The sequence below is a fragment of the Halichoeres trimaculatus genome, unplaced genomic scaffold (assembly GCF_033239565.1).
Source record: "Halichoeres trimaculatus isolate MK-OKI-2021-1 unplaced genomic scaffold, fHalTri1.1 fHalTri1_scaffold_9, whole genome shotgun sequence".
Lineage (NCBI taxonomy): Eukaryota > Metazoa > Chordata > Actinopteri > Labriformes > Labridae > Halichoeres > Halichoeres trimaculatus.
Window position 1 is genome coordinate 19,215,943 of NW_027437188.1, and position 18,393 is coordinate 19,234,335.

At 41.3% G+C, this 18,393-nt stretch overlaps 1 protein-coding gene and 23 non-coding genes across 26 annotated transcripts in view; 23 read left to right on the forward strand and 1 right to left on the reverse strand.

Moving 5' to 3' along the window:
* The window catches only part of dync2h1 (dynein cytoplasmic 2 heavy chain 1), a 115,406-nt gene that overhangs the window by 44,884 nt on the left and 52,129 nt on the right, over nt 1-18,393 (reverse strand). For all 3 annotated transcript variants that reach the window (XM_074679184.1, XM_074679185.1, XM_074679183.1), the window contains 5 exons: nt 15,233-15,298; nt 15,096-15,146; nt 14,963-15,016; nt 14,100-14,231; nt 13,023-13,095 (listed from right to left, as the gene is read on the reverse strand). In XM_074679184.1, coding sequence (XP_074535285.1) covers nt 13,023-13,095; nt 14,100-14,231; nt 14,963-15,016; nt 15,096-15,146; nt 15,233-15,298 — 376 coding nt within the window. The remainder of the gene's footprint in view (nt 1-13,022; nt 13,096-14,099; nt 14,232-14,962; nt 15,017-15,095; nt 15,147-15,232; nt 15,299-18,393) is intronic.
* Nucleotides 315-387, forward strand: trnam-cau (transfer RNA methionine (anticodon CAU)). Its single transcript has one exon. It is a non-coding gene; the product is annotated as a tRNA-Met (tRNA).
* trnam-cau (transfer RNA methionine (anticodon CAU)) lies at nt 828-900 on the forward strand. The gene has a single exon. It is a non-coding gene; the product is annotated as a tRNA-Met (tRNA).
* On the forward strand, nt 1,334-1,406 carry trnam-cau (transfer RNA methionine (anticodon CAU)). Its single transcript has one exon. It is a non-coding gene; the product is annotated as a tRNA-Met (tRNA).
* Nucleotides 2,477-2,549, forward strand: trnam-cau (transfer RNA methionine (anticodon CAU)). The gene has a single exon. It is a non-coding gene; the product is annotated as a tRNA-Met (tRNA).
* On the forward strand, nt 2,990-3,062 carry trnam-cau (transfer RNA methionine (anticodon CAU)). Its single transcript has one exon. It is a non-coding gene; the product is annotated as a tRNA-Met (tRNA).
* On the forward strand, nt 3,503-3,575 carry trnam-cau (transfer RNA methionine (anticodon CAU)). The gene has a single exon. It is a non-coding gene; the product is annotated as a tRNA-Met (tRNA).
* Nucleotides 4,009-4,081, forward strand: trnam-cau (transfer RNA methionine (anticodon CAU)). The gene has a single exon. It is a non-coding gene; the product is annotated as a tRNA-Met (tRNA).
* On the forward strand, nt 4,492-4,564 carry trnam-cau (transfer RNA methionine (anticodon CAU)). The gene has a single exon. It is a non-coding gene; the product is annotated as a tRNA-Met (tRNA).
* On the forward strand, nt 4,999-5,071 carry trnam-cau (transfer RNA methionine (anticodon CAU)). Its single transcript has one exon. It is a non-coding gene; the product is annotated as a tRNA-Met (tRNA).
* Nucleotides 5,512-5,584, forward strand: trnam-cau (transfer RNA methionine (anticodon CAU)). Its single transcript has one exon. It is a non-coding gene; the product is annotated as a tRNA-Met (tRNA).
* Nucleotides 6,018-6,090, forward strand: trnam-cau (transfer RNA methionine (anticodon CAU)). The gene has a single exon. It is a non-coding gene; the product is annotated as a tRNA-Met (tRNA).
* Nucleotides 6,531-6,603, forward strand: trnam-cau (transfer RNA methionine (anticodon CAU)). Its single transcript has one exon. It is a non-coding gene; the product is annotated as a tRNA-Met (tRNA).
* trnam-cau (transfer RNA methionine (anticodon CAU)) lies at nt 7,038-7,110 on the forward strand. Its single transcript has one exon. It is a non-coding gene; the product is annotated as a tRNA-Met (tRNA).
* On the forward strand, nt 7,551-7,623 carry trnam-cau (transfer RNA methionine (anticodon CAU)). Its single transcript has one exon. It is a non-coding gene; the product is annotated as a tRNA-Met (tRNA).
* On the forward strand, nt 8,064-8,136 carry trnam-cau (transfer RNA methionine (anticodon CAU)). Its single transcript has one exon. It is a non-coding gene; the product is annotated as a tRNA-Met (tRNA).
* Nucleotides 8,570-8,642, forward strand: trnam-cau (transfer RNA methionine (anticodon CAU)). The gene has a single exon. It is a non-coding gene; the product is annotated as a tRNA-Met (tRNA).
* On the forward strand, nt 9,053-9,125 carry trnam-cau (transfer RNA methionine (anticodon CAU)). Its single transcript has one exon. It is a non-coding gene; the product is annotated as a tRNA-Met (tRNA).
* trnam-cau (transfer RNA methionine (anticodon CAU)) lies at nt 9,566-9,638 on the forward strand. Its single transcript has one exon. It is a non-coding gene; the product is annotated as a tRNA-Met (tRNA).
* On the forward strand, nt 10,072-10,144 carry trnam-cau (transfer RNA methionine (anticodon CAU)). The gene has a single exon. It is a non-coding gene; the product is annotated as a tRNA-Met (tRNA).
* On the forward strand, nt 10,585-10,657 carry trnam-cau (transfer RNA methionine (anticodon CAU)). The gene has a single exon. It is a non-coding gene; the product is annotated as a tRNA-Met (tRNA).
* Nucleotides 11,092-11,164, forward strand: trnam-cau (transfer RNA methionine (anticodon CAU)). The gene has a single exon. It is a non-coding gene; the product is annotated as a tRNA-Met (tRNA).
* On the forward strand, nt 11,605-11,677 carry trnam-cau (transfer RNA methionine (anticodon CAU)). Its single transcript has one exon. It is a non-coding gene; the product is annotated as a tRNA-Met (tRNA).
* On the forward strand, nt 12,113-12,185 carry trnam-cau (transfer RNA methionine (anticodon CAU)). The gene has a single exon. It is a non-coding gene; the product is annotated as a tRNA-Met (tRNA).

The window sequence follows — 18,393 nt, forward strand, 5'->3', positions numbered from 1 at the left end:
AGGACAAGGAAGTGTACCTTTCCCCTTACCCTTGAAGATAGTCAAAGAGTATCATGTCAAGGAGTCAGAAAAATTGCCTCCTCATGGTTGCAAGCTACATTTGCCTTGTTTGGACAATACAAAAGGATTGGAAGGACAAATGGAATCAAGTTTTTGAGCATTCTGCCTTTTGTTAGCACTTGTGAATGCTCCTTGAACAATCATGAAAGTTTTAGAGAGTACAGCAGAAATTAGAGATTCACATCAAAAGTGGCAACACAGCACAGGTGCAAGACTGGGAAATGGGTCATATACTAGCACCAACACACATGCAAGCCTCGTTGGCGCAGTAGGCAGCGCGTCAGTCTCATAATCTGAAGGTCGTGAGTTCAACCCTCACACGGGGCAAGTGTTTTAAAAACAACAGACAACCAAACACAATGAGGACCACCAGGGACTATTGCTGTGCCTGATCAATCAAAAGAAAACCCAGGGTCACTTGCAAAGTTATCAACAACTAAATGCAAGACATTGAGGACAAGGAAGTGTACCTTTCCCCTTACCCTTGAAGATAGTCAAAGAGTATCATGTCAAGGAGTCAGAAAAATTGCCTCCTCATGGTTGCAAGCTACATTTGCCTTGTTTGGACAATACAAAAGGATTGGAAGGACAAATGGAATCAAGTTTTTGAGCATTCTGCCTTTTGTTCGCACTTGTGAATGCTCTTTGAACAATCATGAAAGTTTTAGAGAGTACAGCAGAAATTAGAGATTCACATCGAAAGTGGCAACACAGCACAGGTGCAAGACTGGCAAATGGGTCATATTCTAGCACTAACACACATGCAAGCCTCGTTGGCGCAGTAGGCAGCGCGTCAGTCTCATAATCTGAAGGTCGTGAGTTCAACCCTCACACGGGGCAAGTGTTTTAAAAACAACAGACAACCAAACACAATGAGGACCACCAGGGACTATTGCTGTGCCTGATCAATCAAAAGAAAACCCAGGGTCACTTGCAAAGTTATCAACAACTAAATGCAAGACATTGAGGACAAGGAAGTGTACCTGCAATCTTCACCTTAAAGACAGTCAAAGAGTATCATGTCAAGGAGTCAGAAAAATTGCCTCCTCATGGTTGCAAGCTACATTGGCCCTGTTTGGACAGTACATGGGTTTAAAAGGACAAATGGAATCAAGTTTTTGAGCATTCTGCCTATTGTTCACACTTGTGAATGCTCTTCGAACAATCATGAAAGTTTAAGAGAGTACAGCAGAAATGAGAGATTCACATCAAAAATGGCAACACAGCACAGGTGCAAGACTGGCAAACAGGAAATATTCTAGCACACATGCAAGCCTCGTTGGCGCAGTAGGCAGCGCGTCAGCCTCATAATCTGAGGGTTGTGAGTTCAACCCTCACACGGGGCAGGTGTTTTAAAAACAACAGACAACCAAACACAATGAGGACCACCAGGGACTATTGCTGTGCCTGATCAATCAAAAGAAAACCCAGGGTCACTTGCAAAGTTATCAACAACTAAATGCAAGACATTGAGGACAAAGAAGTGTACCTTTCCCCTTACCCTTGAAGATAGTCAAAGGCTGTTTCCCAAAGCCAAGGTACCTTGCCTTGCCTTGGTCTGATGTGGGCGTGGGGTGGGCGTGGGCAGGCATCCACATCATCAGTCGCTGCCCAAGTGCTGTTCCAATGTTCATGTCCTCCGTTCGGTTAGCATGTGGCTAATTGACCAAGGATACACAGGTGTATCCTTCGCTGCCTTGCCATGGCTATAAATACCCAACATGCAATGCGTGAATCTACAAAAAAGGAAAAAAATGGAAGGAAAAGACGCACCAGCAGAGGCACGTGGTAAATTCCAATTTAAATGTAAGTAACAAAATACACCTCTGAAAATAACAACTTATACCATGTCCACCACTTAACTCTTTTGTGTGTCACTCACGTAACTATAATTACTGAGAAGCTGCACCTGCAGAGTGTCAATGATGTGACAATAAAAAAGCAAAAAGTATAGAAAAGTGGCAAGCCATGACAAACTTTGTAGCCGTCTGAGCTCCTCCCAAAATGTGCCTTTGTAGGCTGTTCCATTAGCATCTCCTTTTGAGCAGAGGCAGGACACTTGCCTTGGATTGGAAGGAAGTGGCTTCGGAGGCACTGCCTTCAAAGGCAAGGCAAGGCAAGGTACCTTGGCTTTGGGAAACAGCCAAAGAGTATCATGTCAAGGAGTCAGAAAAATTGCCTCCTCATGGTTGCAAGCTACATTTGCCTTGTTTGGACAATACAAAAGGATTGGAAGGACAAATGGAATCAAGTTTTTGAGCATTCTGCCTTTTGTTCGCACTTGTGAATGCTCTTTGAACAATCATGAAAGTTTTAGAGAGTACAGCAGAAATTAGAGATTCACATCAAAAGTGGCAACACAGCACAGGTGCAAGACTGGGAAATGGGTCATATACTAGCACCAACACACATGCAAGCCTCGTTGGCGCAGTAGGCAGCGCGTCAGTCTCATAATCTGAAGGTCGTGAGTTCAACCCTCACACGGGGCAAGTGTTTTAAAAACAACAGACAACCAAACACAATAAGGACCACCAGGGACTATTGCTGTGCCTGATCAATCAAAAGAAAACCCAGGGTCACTTGCAAAGTTATCAACAACTAAATGCAAGACATTGAGGACAAGGAAGTGTACCTTTCCCCTTACCCTTGAAGATAGTCAAAGAGTATCATGTCAAGGAGTCAGAAAAATTGCCTCCTCATGGTTGCAAGCTACATTTGCCTTGTTTGGACAATACAAAAGGATTGGAAGGACAAATGGAATCAAGTTTTTGAGCATTCTGCCTTTTGTTAGCACTTGTGAATGCTCTTTGAACAATCATGAAAGTTTTAGAGAGTACAGCAGAAATTAGAGATTCACATCAAAAGTGGCAACACAGCACAGGTGCAAGACTGGGAAATGGGTCATATACTAGCACCAACACACATGCAAGCCTTGTTGGCGCAGTAGGCAGCGCGTCAGTCTCATAATCTGAAGGTCGTGAGTTCAACCCTCACACGGGGCAGGTGTTTTAAAAACAACAGACAACCAAACACAATGAGGACCACCAGGGACTATTGCTGTGCCTGATCAATCAAAAGAGAACCCAGGGTCACTTGCAAAGTTATCAACAACTTAATGCAAGACATTGAGGACAAAGAAGTTTACCTTTCCCCTTACCCTTAAAGACAGTCGGAGAGGAACATGTCAAGGAGTCAGAAAAATTGCCTCCTCATGGTTGCAAGATACATTTGCCTTGTTTGGACAATACAAAAGGATTGGAAGGACAAATGGAATCAAGTTTTTGATCATTCTGCCTTTTGTTCGCACTTGTGAATGCTCTTTGAACAATCATGAAAGTTTTAGAGAGTACAGCAGAAATTAGAGATTCACATCGAAAGTGGCAACACAGCACAGGTGCAAGACTGGGAAATGGGTCATATTCTAGCACTAACACACATGCAAGCCTCGTTGGCGCAGTAGGCAGCGCGTCAGTCTCATAATCTGAAGGTCGTGAGTTCAACCCTCACACGGGGCAAGTGTTTTAAAAACAACAGACAACCAAACACAATGAGGACCACCAGGGACTATTGCTGTGCCTGATCAATCAAAAGAAAACCCAGGGTCACTTGCAAAGTTATCAACAACTAAATGCAAGACATTGAGGACAAGGAAGTGTACCTGCAATCTTCACCTTAAAGACAGTCAAAGAGTATCATGTCAAGGAGTCAGAAAAATTGCCTCCTCATGGTTGCAAGCTACATTGGCCCTGTTTGGACAGTACATGGGTTTAAAAGGACAAATGGAATCAAGTTTTTGAGCATTCTGCCTATTGTTCACACTTGTGAATGCTCTTCGAACAATCATGAAAGTTTAAGAGAGTACAGCAGAAATGAGAGATTCACATCAAAAATGGCAACACAGCACAGGTGCAAGACTGGCAAACAGGAAATATTCTAGCACACATGCAAGCCTCGTTGGCGCAGTAGGCAGCGCGTCAGCCTCATAATCTGAGGGTCGTGAGTTCAACCCTCACACGGGGCAGGTGTTTTAAAAACAACAGACAACCAAACACAATGAGGACCACCAGGGACTATTGCTGTGCCTGATCAATCAAAAGAGAACCCAGGGTCACTTGCAAAGTTATCAACAACTTAATGCAAGACATTGAGGACAAAGAAGTTTACCTCTCCCCTTACCCTTAAAGACAGTCGGAGAGGAACATGTCAAGGAGTCAGAAAAATTGCCTCCTCATGGTTGCAAGTACATGGGTTTAAAAGGACAAATGGAATCAAGTTTTTGAGCATTCTGCCTATTGTTCACACTTGTGAATGCTCTTTGAACAATCATGAAAGTTTAAGAGAGTACAGCAGAAATGAGAGATTCACATCAAAAGTGGCAACACAGCACAGGTGCAAGACTGGCAAACAGGAAATATTCTAGCACACATGCAAGCCTCGTTGGCGCAGTAGGCAGCGCGTCAGCCTCATAATCTGAGGGTCGTGAGTTCAACCCTCACACGGGGCAGGTGTTTTAAAAACAACAGACAACCAAACACAATGAGGACCACCAGGGACTATTGCTGTGCCTGATCAATCAAAAGAAAACCCAGGGTCACTCGCAAAGTTATCAACAACTAAATGCAAGACATTGAGGACAAGGAAGTTTACCTGCAATTTTCACCTTAAAGACAGTCAAAGAGTATCATGTCAAGGAGTCAGAAAAATTGCCTCCTCATGGTCGCAAGCTACATTTGCCTTGTTTGGAAATTACAAAAGGATTGGAAGGACAAATGGAATCAAGTTTTTGAGCATTCTGCCTATTGTTCACACTTGTGAATGCTCTTTGAACAATCATGAAAGTTTTAGAGAGTACAGCAGAAATTAGAGATTCACATCAAAAAAGGCAACACAGCACAGGTGCAAGACTGGCCACCCGGAAATATTCTAGCACACATGCAAGCCTCGTTGGCGCAGTAGGCAGCGCGTCAGTCTCATAATCTGAAGGTCGTGAGTTCAACCCTCACACGGGGCAGGTGTTTTAAAAAAAACAGACAACCAAACACAATGAGGACCACCAGGGACTATTGCTGTGCCTGATCAATCAAAAGAGAACCCAGGGTCACTTGCAAAGTTATCAACAACTTAATGCAAGACATTGAGGACAAAGAAGTTTACCTTTCCCCTTACCCTTAAAGACAGTCGGAGAGGAACATGTCAAGGAGTCAGAAAAATTGCCTCCTCATGGTTGCAAGATACATTTGCCTTGTTTGGACAATACAAAAGGATTGGAAGGACAAATGGAATCAAGTTTTTGAGCATTCTGCCTTTTGTTCGCACTTCTGAATGCTATTTGAACAATCATGAAAGTTTTAGAGAGTACAGCAGAAATTAGAGATTCACATCAAAAGTGGCAACACAGCACAGGTGCAAGACTGGCAAATGGGTCATATTCTAGCACCAACACACATGCAAGCCTCGTTGGCGCAGTAGGCAGCGCGTCAGTCTCATAATCTGAAGGTCGTGAGTTTAACCCTCACACGGGGCAGGTGTTTTAAAAACAACAGACAACCAAACACAATGAGGACCACCAGGGACTATTGCTGTGCCTGATCAATCAAAAGAAAACCCAGGGTCACTTGCAAAGTTATCAACAACTAAATGCAAGACATTGAGGACAAGGAAGTGTACCTGCAATCTTCACCTTAAAGACAGTCAAAGAGTATCATGTCAAGGAGTCAGAAAAATTGCCTCTTCATGGTTGCAAGCTACATTGGCCCTGTTTGGACAGTACATGGGTTTAAAAGGACAAATGGAATCAAGTTTTTGAGCATTCTGCCTATTGTTCACACTTGTGAATGCTCTTCGAACAATCACGAAAGTTTAAGAGAGTACAGCAGAAATGAGAGATTCACATCAAAAATGGCAACACAGCACAGGTGCAAGACTGGCAAACAGGAAATATTCTAGCACACATGCAAGCCTCGTTGGCGCAGTAGGCAGCGCGTCAGTCTCATAATCTGAAGGTCGTGAGTTCAACCCTCACACGGGGCAGGTGTTTTAAAAACAACAGACAACCAAACACAATGAGGACCACCAGGGACTATTGCTGTGCCTGATCAATCAAAAGAAAACCCAGGGTCACTTGCAAAGTTATCAACAACTAAATGCAAGACATTGAGGACAAGGAAGTGTACCTTTCCCCTTACCCTTGAAGATAGTCAAAGAGTATCATGTCAAGGAGTCAGAAAAATTGCCTCCTCATGGTTGCAAGCTACATTTGCCTTGTTTGGACAATACAAAAGGATTGGAAGGACAAATGGAATCAAGTTTTTGAGCATTCTGCCTTTTGTTAGCACTTGTGAATGCTCTTTGAACAATCATGAAAGTTTAAGAGAGTACAGCAGAAATTAGAGATTCACATCAAAAGTGGCAACACAGCACAGGTGCAAGACTGGGAAATGGGTCATATACTAGCACCAGCATACATGCAAGCCTCGTTGGCGCAGTAGGCAGCGCGTCAGTCTCATAATCTGAAGGTCGTGAGTTCAACCCTCACACAGGGCAGGTGTTTTAAAAACAACAGACAACCAAACACAATGAGGACCACCAGGGACTATTGCTGTGCCTGATCAATCAAAAGAAAACCCAGGGTCACTTGCAAAGTTATCAACAACTAAATGCAAGACATTGAGGACAAGGAAGTGTACCTGCAATCTTCACCTTAAAGACAGTCAAAGAGTATCATGTCAAGGAGTCAGAAAAATTGCCTCCTCATGGTTGCAAGCTACATTTGCCTTGTTTGGACAATACAAAAGGATTGGAAGGACAAATGGAATCAAGTTTTTGAGCATTCTGCCTGTTGTTGACACTTGTGAATGCTCTTTGAACAATCATGAAAGTTTTAGAGAGTACAGCAGAAATGAGAGATTCACATCAAAAGTGGCAACACAGCACAGGTGCAAGACTGGCAAATGGGTCATATTCTAGCACACATGCAAGCCTCGTTGGCGCAGTAGGCAGCGCGTCAGTCTCATAATCTGAAGGTCGTGAGTTCAACCCTCACACGGGGCAGGTGTTTTATAAACAACAGACAACCAAACACAATGAGGACCACTGGGGACTATTGCTGTGCCTGATCAATCAAAAGAAAACCCAGGGTCACTTGCAAAGTTATCAACAACTAAATGCAAGACATTGAGGACAAGGAAGTGTACCTTTCCCCTTACCCTTGAAGATAGTCAAAGAGTATCATGTTAAGGAGTCAGAAAAATTGCCTCCTCACGGTTGCAAGCTACATTTGCCTTGTTTGGACAATACAAAAGGATTGGAAGGACAAATGGAATCAAGTTTTTGAGCATTCTGCCTATTGTTAAAACTTGTGAATGCTCTTTGAACAATCATGAAAGTTTTAGAGAGTACAGCAGGAATTAAAGTTTCACATCAAAAATGGCAACACAGCGCAGTTGCATGACTGGGAAATGGGTCATATTCTTGCACCAACACACATGCAAGCCTTGTTGGCGCAGTAGGCAGCGCGTCAGTCTCATAATCTGAAGGTCGTGAGTTCAACCCTCACACGGGGCAGGTGTTTTAAAAACAACAGACAACCAAACACAATGAGGACCACCAGGGACTATTGCTGTGCCTGATCAATCAAAAGAAAACCCAGGGTCACTTGCAAAGTTATCAACAACTAAATGCAAGACATTGAGGACAAGGAAGTGTACCTTTCCCCTTACCCTTGAAGATAGTCAAAGAGTATCATGTCAAGGAGTCAGAAAAATTGCCTCCTCATGGTTGCAAGCTACATTTGCCTTGTTTGGACAATACAAAAGGATTGGAAGGACAAATGGAATCAAGTTTTTGAGCATTCTGCCTTTTGTTCGCACTTGTGAATGCTCTTTGAACAATCATGAAAGTTTTAGAGAGTACAGCAGAAATTAGAGATTCACATCGAAAGTGGCAACACAGCACAGGTGCAAGACTGGGAAATGGGTCATATTCTAGCACTAACACACATGCAAGCCTCGTTGGCGCAGTAGGCAGCGCGTCAGTCTCATAATCTGAAGGTCGTGAGTTCAACCCTCACACGGGGCAAGTGTTTTAAAAACAACAGACAACCAAACACAATGAGGACCACCAGGGACTATTGCTGTGCCTGATCAATCAAAAGAAAACCCAGGGTCACTTGCAAAGTTATCAACAACTAAATGCAAGACATTGAGGACAAGGAAGTGTACCTGCAATCTTCACCTTAAAGACAGTCAAAGAGTATCATGTCAAGGAGTCAGAAAAATTGCCTCCTCATGGTTGCAAGCTACATTGGCCCTGTTTGGACAGTACATGGGTTTAAAAGGACAAATGGAATCAAGTTTTTGAGCATTCTGCCTATTGTTCACACTTGTGAATGCTCTTCGAACAATCATGAAAGTTTAAGAGAGTACAGCAGAAATGAGAGATTCACATCAAAAATGGCAACACAGCACAGGTGCAAGACTGGCAAACAGGAAATATTCTAGCACACATGCAAGCCTCGTTGGCGCAGTAGGCAGCGCGTCAGCCTCATAATCTGAGGGTCGTGAGTTCAACCCTCACACGGGGCAGGTGTTTTAAAAACAACAGACAACCAAACACAATGAGGACCACCAGGGACTATTGCTGTGCCTGATCAATCAAAAGAGAACCCAGGGTCACTTGCAAAGTTATCAACAACTTAATGCAAGACATTGAGGACAAAGAAGTTTACCTCTCCCCTTACCCTTAAAGACAGTCGGAGAGGAACATGTCAAGGAGTCAGAAAAATTGCCTCCTCATGGTTGCAAGTACATGGGTTTAAAAGGACAAATGGAATCAAGTTTTTGAGCATTCTGCCTATTGTTCACACTTGTGAATGCTCTTTGAACAATCATGAAAGTTTAAGAGAGTACAGCAGAAATGAGAGATTCACATCAAAAGTGGCAACACAGCACAGGTGCAAGACTGGCAAACAGGAAATATTCTAGCACACATGCAAGCCTCGTTGGCGCAGTAGGCAGCGCGTCAGCCTCATAATCTGAGGGTCGTGAGTTCAACCCTCACACGGGGCAGGTGTTTTAAAAACAACAGACAACCAAACACAATGAGGACCACCAGGGACTATTGCTGTGCCTGATCAATCAAAAGAAAACCCAGGGTCACTCGCAAAGTTATCAACAACTAAATGCAAGACATTGAGGACAAGGAAGTTTACCTGCAATTTTCACCTTAAAGACAGTCAAAGAGTATCATGTCAAGGAGTCAGAAAAATTGCCTCCTCATGGTCGCAAGATACATTTGCCTTGTTTGGACAATACAAAAGGATTGGAAGGACAAATGGAATCAAGTTTTTGAGCATTCTGCCTTTTGTTCGCACTTGTGAATGCTATTTGAACAATCATGAAAGTTTTAGAGAGTACAGCAGAAATTAGAGATTCACATCAAAAGTGGCAACACAGCACAGGTGCAAGACTGGCAAATGGGTCATATTCTAGCACCAACACACATGCAAGCCTCGTTGGCGCAGTAGGCAGCGCGTCAGTCTCATAATCTGAAGGTCGTGAGTTTAACCCTCACACGGGGCAGGTGTTTTAAAAACAACAGACAACCAAACACAATGAGGACCACCAGGGACTATTGCTGTGCCTGATCAATCAAAAGAAAACCCAGGGTCACTTGCAAAGTTATCAACAACTAAATGCAAGACATTGAGGACAAGGAAGTGTACCTGCAATCTTCACCTTAAAGACAGTCAAAGAGTATCATGTCAAGGAGTCAGAAAAATTGCCTCTTCATGGTTGCAAGCTACATTGGCCCTGTTTGGACAGTACATGGGTTTAAAAGGACAAATGGAATCAAGTTTTTGAGCATTCTGCCTATTGTTCACACTTGTGAATGCTCTTCGAACAATCATGAAAGTTTAAGAGAGTACAGCAGAAATGAGAGATTCACATCAAAAATGGCAACACAGCACAGGTGCAAGACTGGCAAACAGGAAATATTCTAGCACACATGCAAGCCTCGTTGGCGCAGTAGGCAGCGCGTCAGTCTCATAATCTGAAGGTCGTGAGTTCAACCCTCACACGGGGCAGGTGTTTTAAAAACAACAGACAACCAAACACAATGAGGACCACCAGGGACTATTGCTGTGCCTGATCAATCAAAAGAAAACCCAGGGTCACTTGCAAAGTTATCAACAACTAAATGCAAGACATTGAGGACAAGGAAGTGTACCTTTCCCCTTACCCTTGAAGATAGTCAAAGAGTATCATGTCAAGGAGTCAGAAAAATTGCCTCCTCATGGTTGCAAGCTACATTTGCCTTGTTTGGACAATACAAAAGGATTGGAAGGACAAATGGAATCAAGTTTTTGAGCATTCTGCCTTTTGTTAGCACTTGTGAATGCTCTTTGAACAATCATGAAAGTTTAAGAGAGTACAGCAGAAATTAGAGATTCACATCAAAAGTGGCAACACAGCACAGGTGCAAGACTGGGAAATGGGTCATATACTAGCACCAGCATACATGCAAGCCTCGTTGGCGCAGTAGGCAGCGCGTCAGTCTCATAATCTGAAGGTCGTGAGTTCAACCCTCACACGGGGCAGGTGTTTTAAAAACAACAGACAACCAAACACAATGAGGACCACCAGGGACTATTGCTGTGCCTGATCAATCAAAAGAAAACCCAGGGTCACTTGCAAAGTTATCAACAACTAAATGCAAGACATTGAGGACAAGGAAGTGTACCTGCAATCTTCACCTTAAAGACAGTCAAAGAGTATCATGTCAAGGAGTCAGAAAAATTGCCTCCTCATGGTTGCAAGCTACATTTGCCTTGTTTGGACAATACAAAAGGATTGGAAGGACAAATGGAATCAAGTTTTTGAGCATTCTGCCTGTTGTTGACACTTGTGAATGCTCTTTGAACAATCATGAAAGTTTTAGAGAGTACAGCAGAAATGAGAGATTCACATCAAAAGTGGCAACACAGCACAGGTGCAAGACTGGCAAATGGGTCATATTCTAGCACACATGCAAGCCTCGTTGGCGCAGTAGGCAGCGCGTCAGTCTCATAATCTGAAGGTCGTGAGTTCAACCCTCACACGGGGCAGGTGTTTTATAAACAACAGACAACCAAACACAATGAGGACCACTGGGGACTATTGCTGTGCCTGATCAATCAAAAGAAAACCCAGGGTCACTTGCAAAGTTATCAACAACTAAATGCAAGACATTGAGGACAAGGAAGTGTACCTTTCCCCTTACCCTTGAAGATAGTCAAAGAGTATCATGTTAAGGAGTCAGAAAAATTGCCTCCTCACGGTTGCAAGCTACATTTGCCTTGTTTGGACAATACAAAAGGATTGGAAGGACAAATGGAATCAAGTTTTTGAGCATTCTGCCTATTGTTAAAACTTGTGAATGCTCTTTGAACAATCATGAAAGTTTTAGAGAGTACAGCAGGAATTAAAGTTTCACATCAAAAATGGCAACACAGCGCAGTTGCATGACTGGGAAATGGGTCATATTCTTGCACCAACACACATGCAAGCCTTGTTGGCGCAGTAGGCAGCGCGTCAGTCTCATAATCTGAAGGTCGTGAGTTCAACCCTCACACGGGGCAGGTGTTTTAAAAACAACAGACAACCAAACACAATGAGGACCACCAGGGACTATTGCTGTGCCTGATCAATCAAAAGAAAACCCAGGGTCACTTGCAAAGTTATCAACAACTAAATGCAAGACATTGAGGACAAGGAAGTGATCCTGCAACCTTCACCTTAAAGATGGTCAAAGAGTATCATGTCAAGGAGTCAGAAAAATTGCCTCCTCATGGTTGCAAGCTACATTGGCCTTGTTTGGACAATACAAAAGGATTGGAAGGACAAATGGAATCAAGTTTTTGAGCATTCCGCCCCATTGTTCACCCTTGTGAATGCTCTTTGAACAATCATGAAAGTTTTAGAGAGTACAGCAGAAATGAGAGATTCACATCAAAAGTGGCAACACAGCACAGGTGCAAGACTGGCAAATGGGTCATATTCTAGCACACATGCAAGCCTCGTTGGCGCAGTAGGCAGCGCGTCAGTCTCATAATCTGAAGGTCGTGAGTTCAACCCTCACACGGGGCAGGTGTTTTATAAACAACAGACAACCAAACACAATGAGGACCACTGGGGACTATTGCTGTGCCTGATCAATCAAAAGAAAACCCAGGGTCACTTGCAAAGTTATCAACAACTAAATGCAAGACATTGAGGACAAGGAAGTATACCTGCAACCTTCACCTTAAAGATGGTCAAAGAGTAACATGTCAAGGAGTCAGAAAAATTAGCAAATTAACAAATTAACAAACCACCAAACACAATGAGACAATCACAATACATAGTCACATACATCACATAGTTATTAAGAGGTTATAAGAGAACAAGTTTTTGAGCATTCCGCCCCATTGTTCACCCTTGTGAATGCCATTCAATCATTTCAACTTCAAGAGAGTTGAGGCTTTAGTAAAACATAAGTTGTCCTCAATACCTGTTTGATTCATTGTGACTCCTCTTTTATGTCAAAACAACACACACAACTGATTTTAAGTTTTAGACACAACCATTTACATTTGCATATCAGTTTTACCCGACACCAATTTATAAGGATCCAGATTCTGCAGTAAGAAGCCAACGCACTATTATGATTATCTGAAGTAAATCATTAAGCCCATTACTCACTTACCATTTTCTTACAGCATCATCTGTGTGGTATAGAGGAAATGGGGTTAGTGTTTGTGTTAGTGTTTGTGTGTGTGGTTGTGTGTTTATGTGTGTGTCACTGACTCACGATAGTGGCATTCTCACAGTGATAAACGGATGATAGCGGAAAAGATAGAAAGGACAATTTGGCAACACTTTATAAGAACTATCATCTATATATGGTAAATAGATAGTTAACTAACCATTAGTTAAAAGACTCACCAAGAGCATGTGTAGCAAATGCTGCCATGGCACTCTGTAGTCGGTCTGGTCTGACTGCCTGCACCAATAACAGCTGTCAGAGAGCAAAGAGAAGACGATAAACTAAGGGAGGAGAAAAAACAGGTATCCACCGAAACTTAAGAAACAGACTTTCAATCCATTTAAAACAAAATGTAAAAAACTTTGACAAATTATCATCACACAAATTAATATTCATTAACACATAAACACACAAAAGTACCAAAATCTGGTACTGCTAAGTACCAATTGCCAGGTGCCGGGCATTGGTACCATATCTCTTCAAGTATGAAAGGTACCCATCCCGAGAGGTGATTAGCTTTGCCTTGAAGCTCAAATCCTGTGTGACTCACAGTACCAGTTTGAGTCTGTTTCTTAACCAACCAAAAACTCTTCTCAGGGGCTTCAAAAAAGACAACCGGATTCAGATTTGAATTGTTTTTACTCTGATGCTTTGAGTTAATCATTGATTGGACGTTCATTCTATACTGAACAGCTTTAACATACCAAACTGATTTCCTTCCTTGAAACCTTCATTCTTCTTTAATGTGTTCAGTTTTACAGTTATAATTATTTAAGGAAACAGTTAAGTCATCAAGCTATATATCTAGTGACATAAACATGAGCTCAAAAAACATTTAGAAAAGTCCTTTATGCTAATATAGTCTTTTTTTTTTGCAAGGCAATAAAACAGCAAATCCTAAATGTGTCACCATAATGGAAACTGTGGATGTTCCTGTGAGGATTATATTGCTGCGCCATCACTTGGCAAAATATCTTTAAGTTAGATGATTGCTTATATATGTTAAAGAGACTTCGCAAAGATGAAACTATGCAACTGTGACCATAAGCCAAAACCTTCTCCCTCACCAATGGGCTTCTTCTACCACACACTTTACCTAAATCTCCAAACTATGAATTAATTCATTTTGATCTGGAAACACACTTTTTCCCTGACAAAGGTACATACCTCAAATGTTAGATATCAATGAACTGTGCAAATAATGATAAGCTGTTCCATTTGCCTTCTGAAATTAGTAGTTCTGAGTGAAAGCTGACCTGCTGGAAGGGAGTAATCTTCTTGGCAACAGATGATGGGATTTCTTGCTCACATTGAGAGCTCTGTGAGAATGACAGCCAAAGGTCTGAGTCACTCAAGCACAGGGACTGGTAGAGGGCTGGGAATGTGGACTGTAAAAGAGGGATGACAAAAGGTAAAGGGGTTGAATACAGGCAATGTTTATTTATTTATTTCATTTTAGACTATGTATAAGGTTGTGGTTATGGGCAAGGTTACTGTCAGCTTGACCAGGTCAGTTTTAAGTTGTTTAAACAACAGTCAGACATGTATTTTCAATTCCCTGGTGTAAGCTGCAACCAGGACACAACTCTTCCACATTGTTTTTCTATTTACTTCTTTAATGGTTCATTAAAATTTCTTCAAAATGAAACAAAAATTAAGTATATAGGGAAATTTGACAGTCTTAATAATAATAATAATAATAATACATTTTATTTCAGGGCGCCTTTCATAGCACTCAAGGTCACCTTACATAGGGTATCAGTAAAAGTGCATTTAAAGAAGAGTAAAAAGCAAGTTTAAAAAGAGACATACAAAACAAAGACATTGTAGATTATCAGAGGGAGTATGCAAGCTTAAATAGGTGAGTTTCTTAATGGTTAAGTAGGTGCACATGTCACAAGCAAAACTTTTGCAAACCAGCTACAACAAGTGATGCTGACAAGTACTCTACAATTGATGTGGTCTTGCCTCAAATACACATATGTATACATACAGTCCCCTAATGTGTCCTTACAGTACTTCTCTTTTACATTACATATGCAGAAGACAGGGTAGTGGGTATTAATTTTGTGCTAAGTATGCATAAATGTGTCATTGGAATGCATATCGGTGTTTTTACTTTAAGAGAAGCCAAAGCTGCTTGTCTCTCTGGGTCAGTCCAAGAAGGTAACTCCTGCAGAGAAAGAAGAAAAGTGAATCGCAGACAACAATGGACTAGCCCTGTCCTAATTTCAGACAAATTCTGCTCTTACTTCTTTCTTAAAAAGCTCCCCCACCACGGATCCAGTGAAGACATCCCATTCCTAGAGAAAAGGGTAGCATCATTATTTGTCATCTCTGAAGCTATATCACAGAATGAAATATTTTTAATCTACAAAAAAATGCTCACATTATCATGGAGGAGTTCAGGGTACATGCCTTTCACAAAGTGCATAGCAAACATCAACTGGTCAGCCTGGAACAGAGTTAATGAGGGAGAGAGAATTTAACACATTTACAGAATATCTCTAATGCCAAATTGCCCTGCTCAAAAACCAGAAACAAACCAAGCCATAGAGGGGCACAAAATGTTAGCCTCTCTCTCGCAGATATACGGCAGACATATTCATATTCCCACTGCCTAATATGTAGTTTGGCGTGTCTAACTAAAGTGCTTGTAAAGGGCTGCTGACAAAAGTCTCCAAAGACCTTAAGAACTACACTGACTATCTAATGAGCCCTACACACTATCTCTGTTTATTGCCTTTCTCTCCCCGTTTCTCATCTGTTGGTAGAGATTGCGAGAGATAACAGAAATCCATTGTTAAGATGCTTATCCCTGCTCCCACCCACAGAGAGAATCAGAAGGACAATGACCCTGGTATATATAGTAAATATGCCAGTCAGAGAAACAGATTAACAAATTAAAAAGACTGTGGAAAGTAAATAGACAAATGTTTATATACTTGCTCCTGCATTTACCCACTTGTGAAACAAAAAGAAACCTGAAAATAGACAAATGGAATACATGTTTCCCCCATCCAAACAGCACTGGTATTCTCTGCTTAGAGTGTCGTTCCAAGCTACTTAAAATGAAGGGAAGGCTATGAATCCCACTGATATCACCTACAGTGGATAGAAAAAGTCCACATATCCCTGTTGAAATTCAAGGGTTTTGTGATGTAAAAAAACGACACCAAGATTTAAAAAAATTCTGAACTTTTTCCACTTTTAAATAAGCTAGAGAGATAGATTTGCATACTCCTTTTTGTATTTCTCTGTTCTAAATGAAAAACAATAAAATTTCAATTTAAATTAAGACAGATAGAGTAGAAGGCAGAGAGATATACCATGCATAAGCAATAGATTCAGATGTTCAAATGAACAAATGTACAAACAAAACTCTGACATGAACATTCAGTCAAATATAAAGTGAGACCAAGAAACTGCAGCACAGTCAATCAAGGCTGTTTGCTTGTCTGCAAAACTGAACCAAAAAGAGAAGCATTTTTTGTATACATACATTCTCCTAAAATGAACTTTTAACTGGTGTAAATGCCCCAAAAAGACTTATTATGTTTAATTTTCTAAAGTTTTCCTCTATATAACAATACTGGTATGTTTATTGAACATTTTAACAAGAAAATTTGAGCCTAACAGCATTTACATTACAATACATTCAGCTTGCGTCTGTGATGGGTATGCATATTTATGCACATTTATATTCATGCACTGTCAACTGAATAGCAAGGACGAATCAATTCAGCAATACTTCTAAATGTAGTGTTTTGTTAAGTGGCCTAAGTCAAATGATTGTGTCAGTCTAATAAGTTTGACTACTCAGAGTTATCGCTGCTGCCACACGTCAGCTTTGTTGCAGTAAAAGCAGGTACATGAGGGAGAGTGCAGTCTATCCCAAACAAACTTTCCTGCAGCAACTGGAGCTTTGTTCATTCAGGTGTGCTGACAGAGGTAAGTCATTATTGGAGGAAATTGAACCTTGTTAGCCAGACAGCACAAAGAGGACACCACCATGTCTTAGCAGTCTCAGCTGTAGTGAATAAAGCTGCAATATATTAATGCATTGGGAGTTATGCCACCATTGCTTTTCCAGGTATAATACTGCGTTCCATTTGGGCTTGGAACAAGGAAGTTGGGAGTTGGAGTCAACTCCGAGTTCAGCGTTCCAGTTGCCAAGTTGGAAAAACTTACCCCAACGGCACTGTTTCTGAATAATAAATAATAAAGCTGATTTATTGCGACAAACACTAGTCAGAAATTCTAAAATAAAAGGAATATAACAGGAGTTTAATTACTGTTTACCCCCCGAACTTGTAATTTCCTACTGGGAACTCGGGGGCAGGTGTGGGTGCTCCGACTTACAAGTTGGAAATTCCGACTTTGGGGGCATTCCAGCTGGGCATTCCCAGTCGGAAATTTAGAAATTCCTACTTCAGAGTACAAATGGAACGCAGCACAGAGCTAGCCATGTAGTACCCCCGTGCAACTATATACCCACAATACCTTTGTGTCAAGCTGTAAGCAAAAATTGCAGCATCAACATGGGAAAGGCAGAGAGTAACAAGGATTTCACGGAACAACAGAAACTCACTGTTTTTCCAGGTTCTGTTTGTAACTAACAAAATGAGTAGTGGTTTAGAACATGATACGTATTTATTTCTGGAGTTGTTCAGTGTGCCTAACAAATGATTATTTATTTATGCATTAAAATAAAAGACAAAAAATCTCTCCCACATTCACCTGAAAAGGTAAAATGAAATTAAGCACACAAAATAAACAAATGGAAACTGGTAGACAACAGTAGTTTTTTAAGAGTAGTGAAAATTGATCTCGGTGAATGTTTTGTAAACTGCTTTGAGTATGACTCTAAGACAAGATGGAAACCAAAGCAGACAGTGCAAACTGAATGTGTCACAACTCAGCACTGAAACTCAAACTAAACAACTCTTACAATGACACCAAGTCTCTGGGGAGATCATAGCTCCTACCCCACACAAAAGCTTACACAACAAAAAACATTTTATGAAAGGTGTTTGCACATAGACACTGATGCAAAGACAAGGAGGACACCCAGACACACAATCCTTTTGATTTCCATCTTAAATGTCTCCCCACTTTCGTGCTTCAAAAATATGACCTCCTCAGTGAACAAGCCTCCAGTGTGTACCAGTGGTTCAAAAAGAAAACTTTATGTTTTCACAGCTCCATGCTCTCAATGGATTTTGACAGATATTTCAAAATATACAGGATGATTTGCTATTGTGCCATTCAAGGATCAGATAAGTGACAAAAATACATGCCACTGTTTTTGCAAAGTATTTGTTTGCCATGAAGTCACAACTTCAGCCCAATACAGGGCTAAGTTTGACCACACTGTGTTTCTGAAGAACAGTCACTGTCAACTGATGTAAGCTAAAAAGCATGGACTGAGTAAAATAAAATAATTACATAAATATTCTTTGCTCATTAGAGGTTCAACAATCAATATGTGGTAGAGATTATTTTTCACGGCTCTGATTTGTCTAGCTATGGCTGATCAATACCTTATTA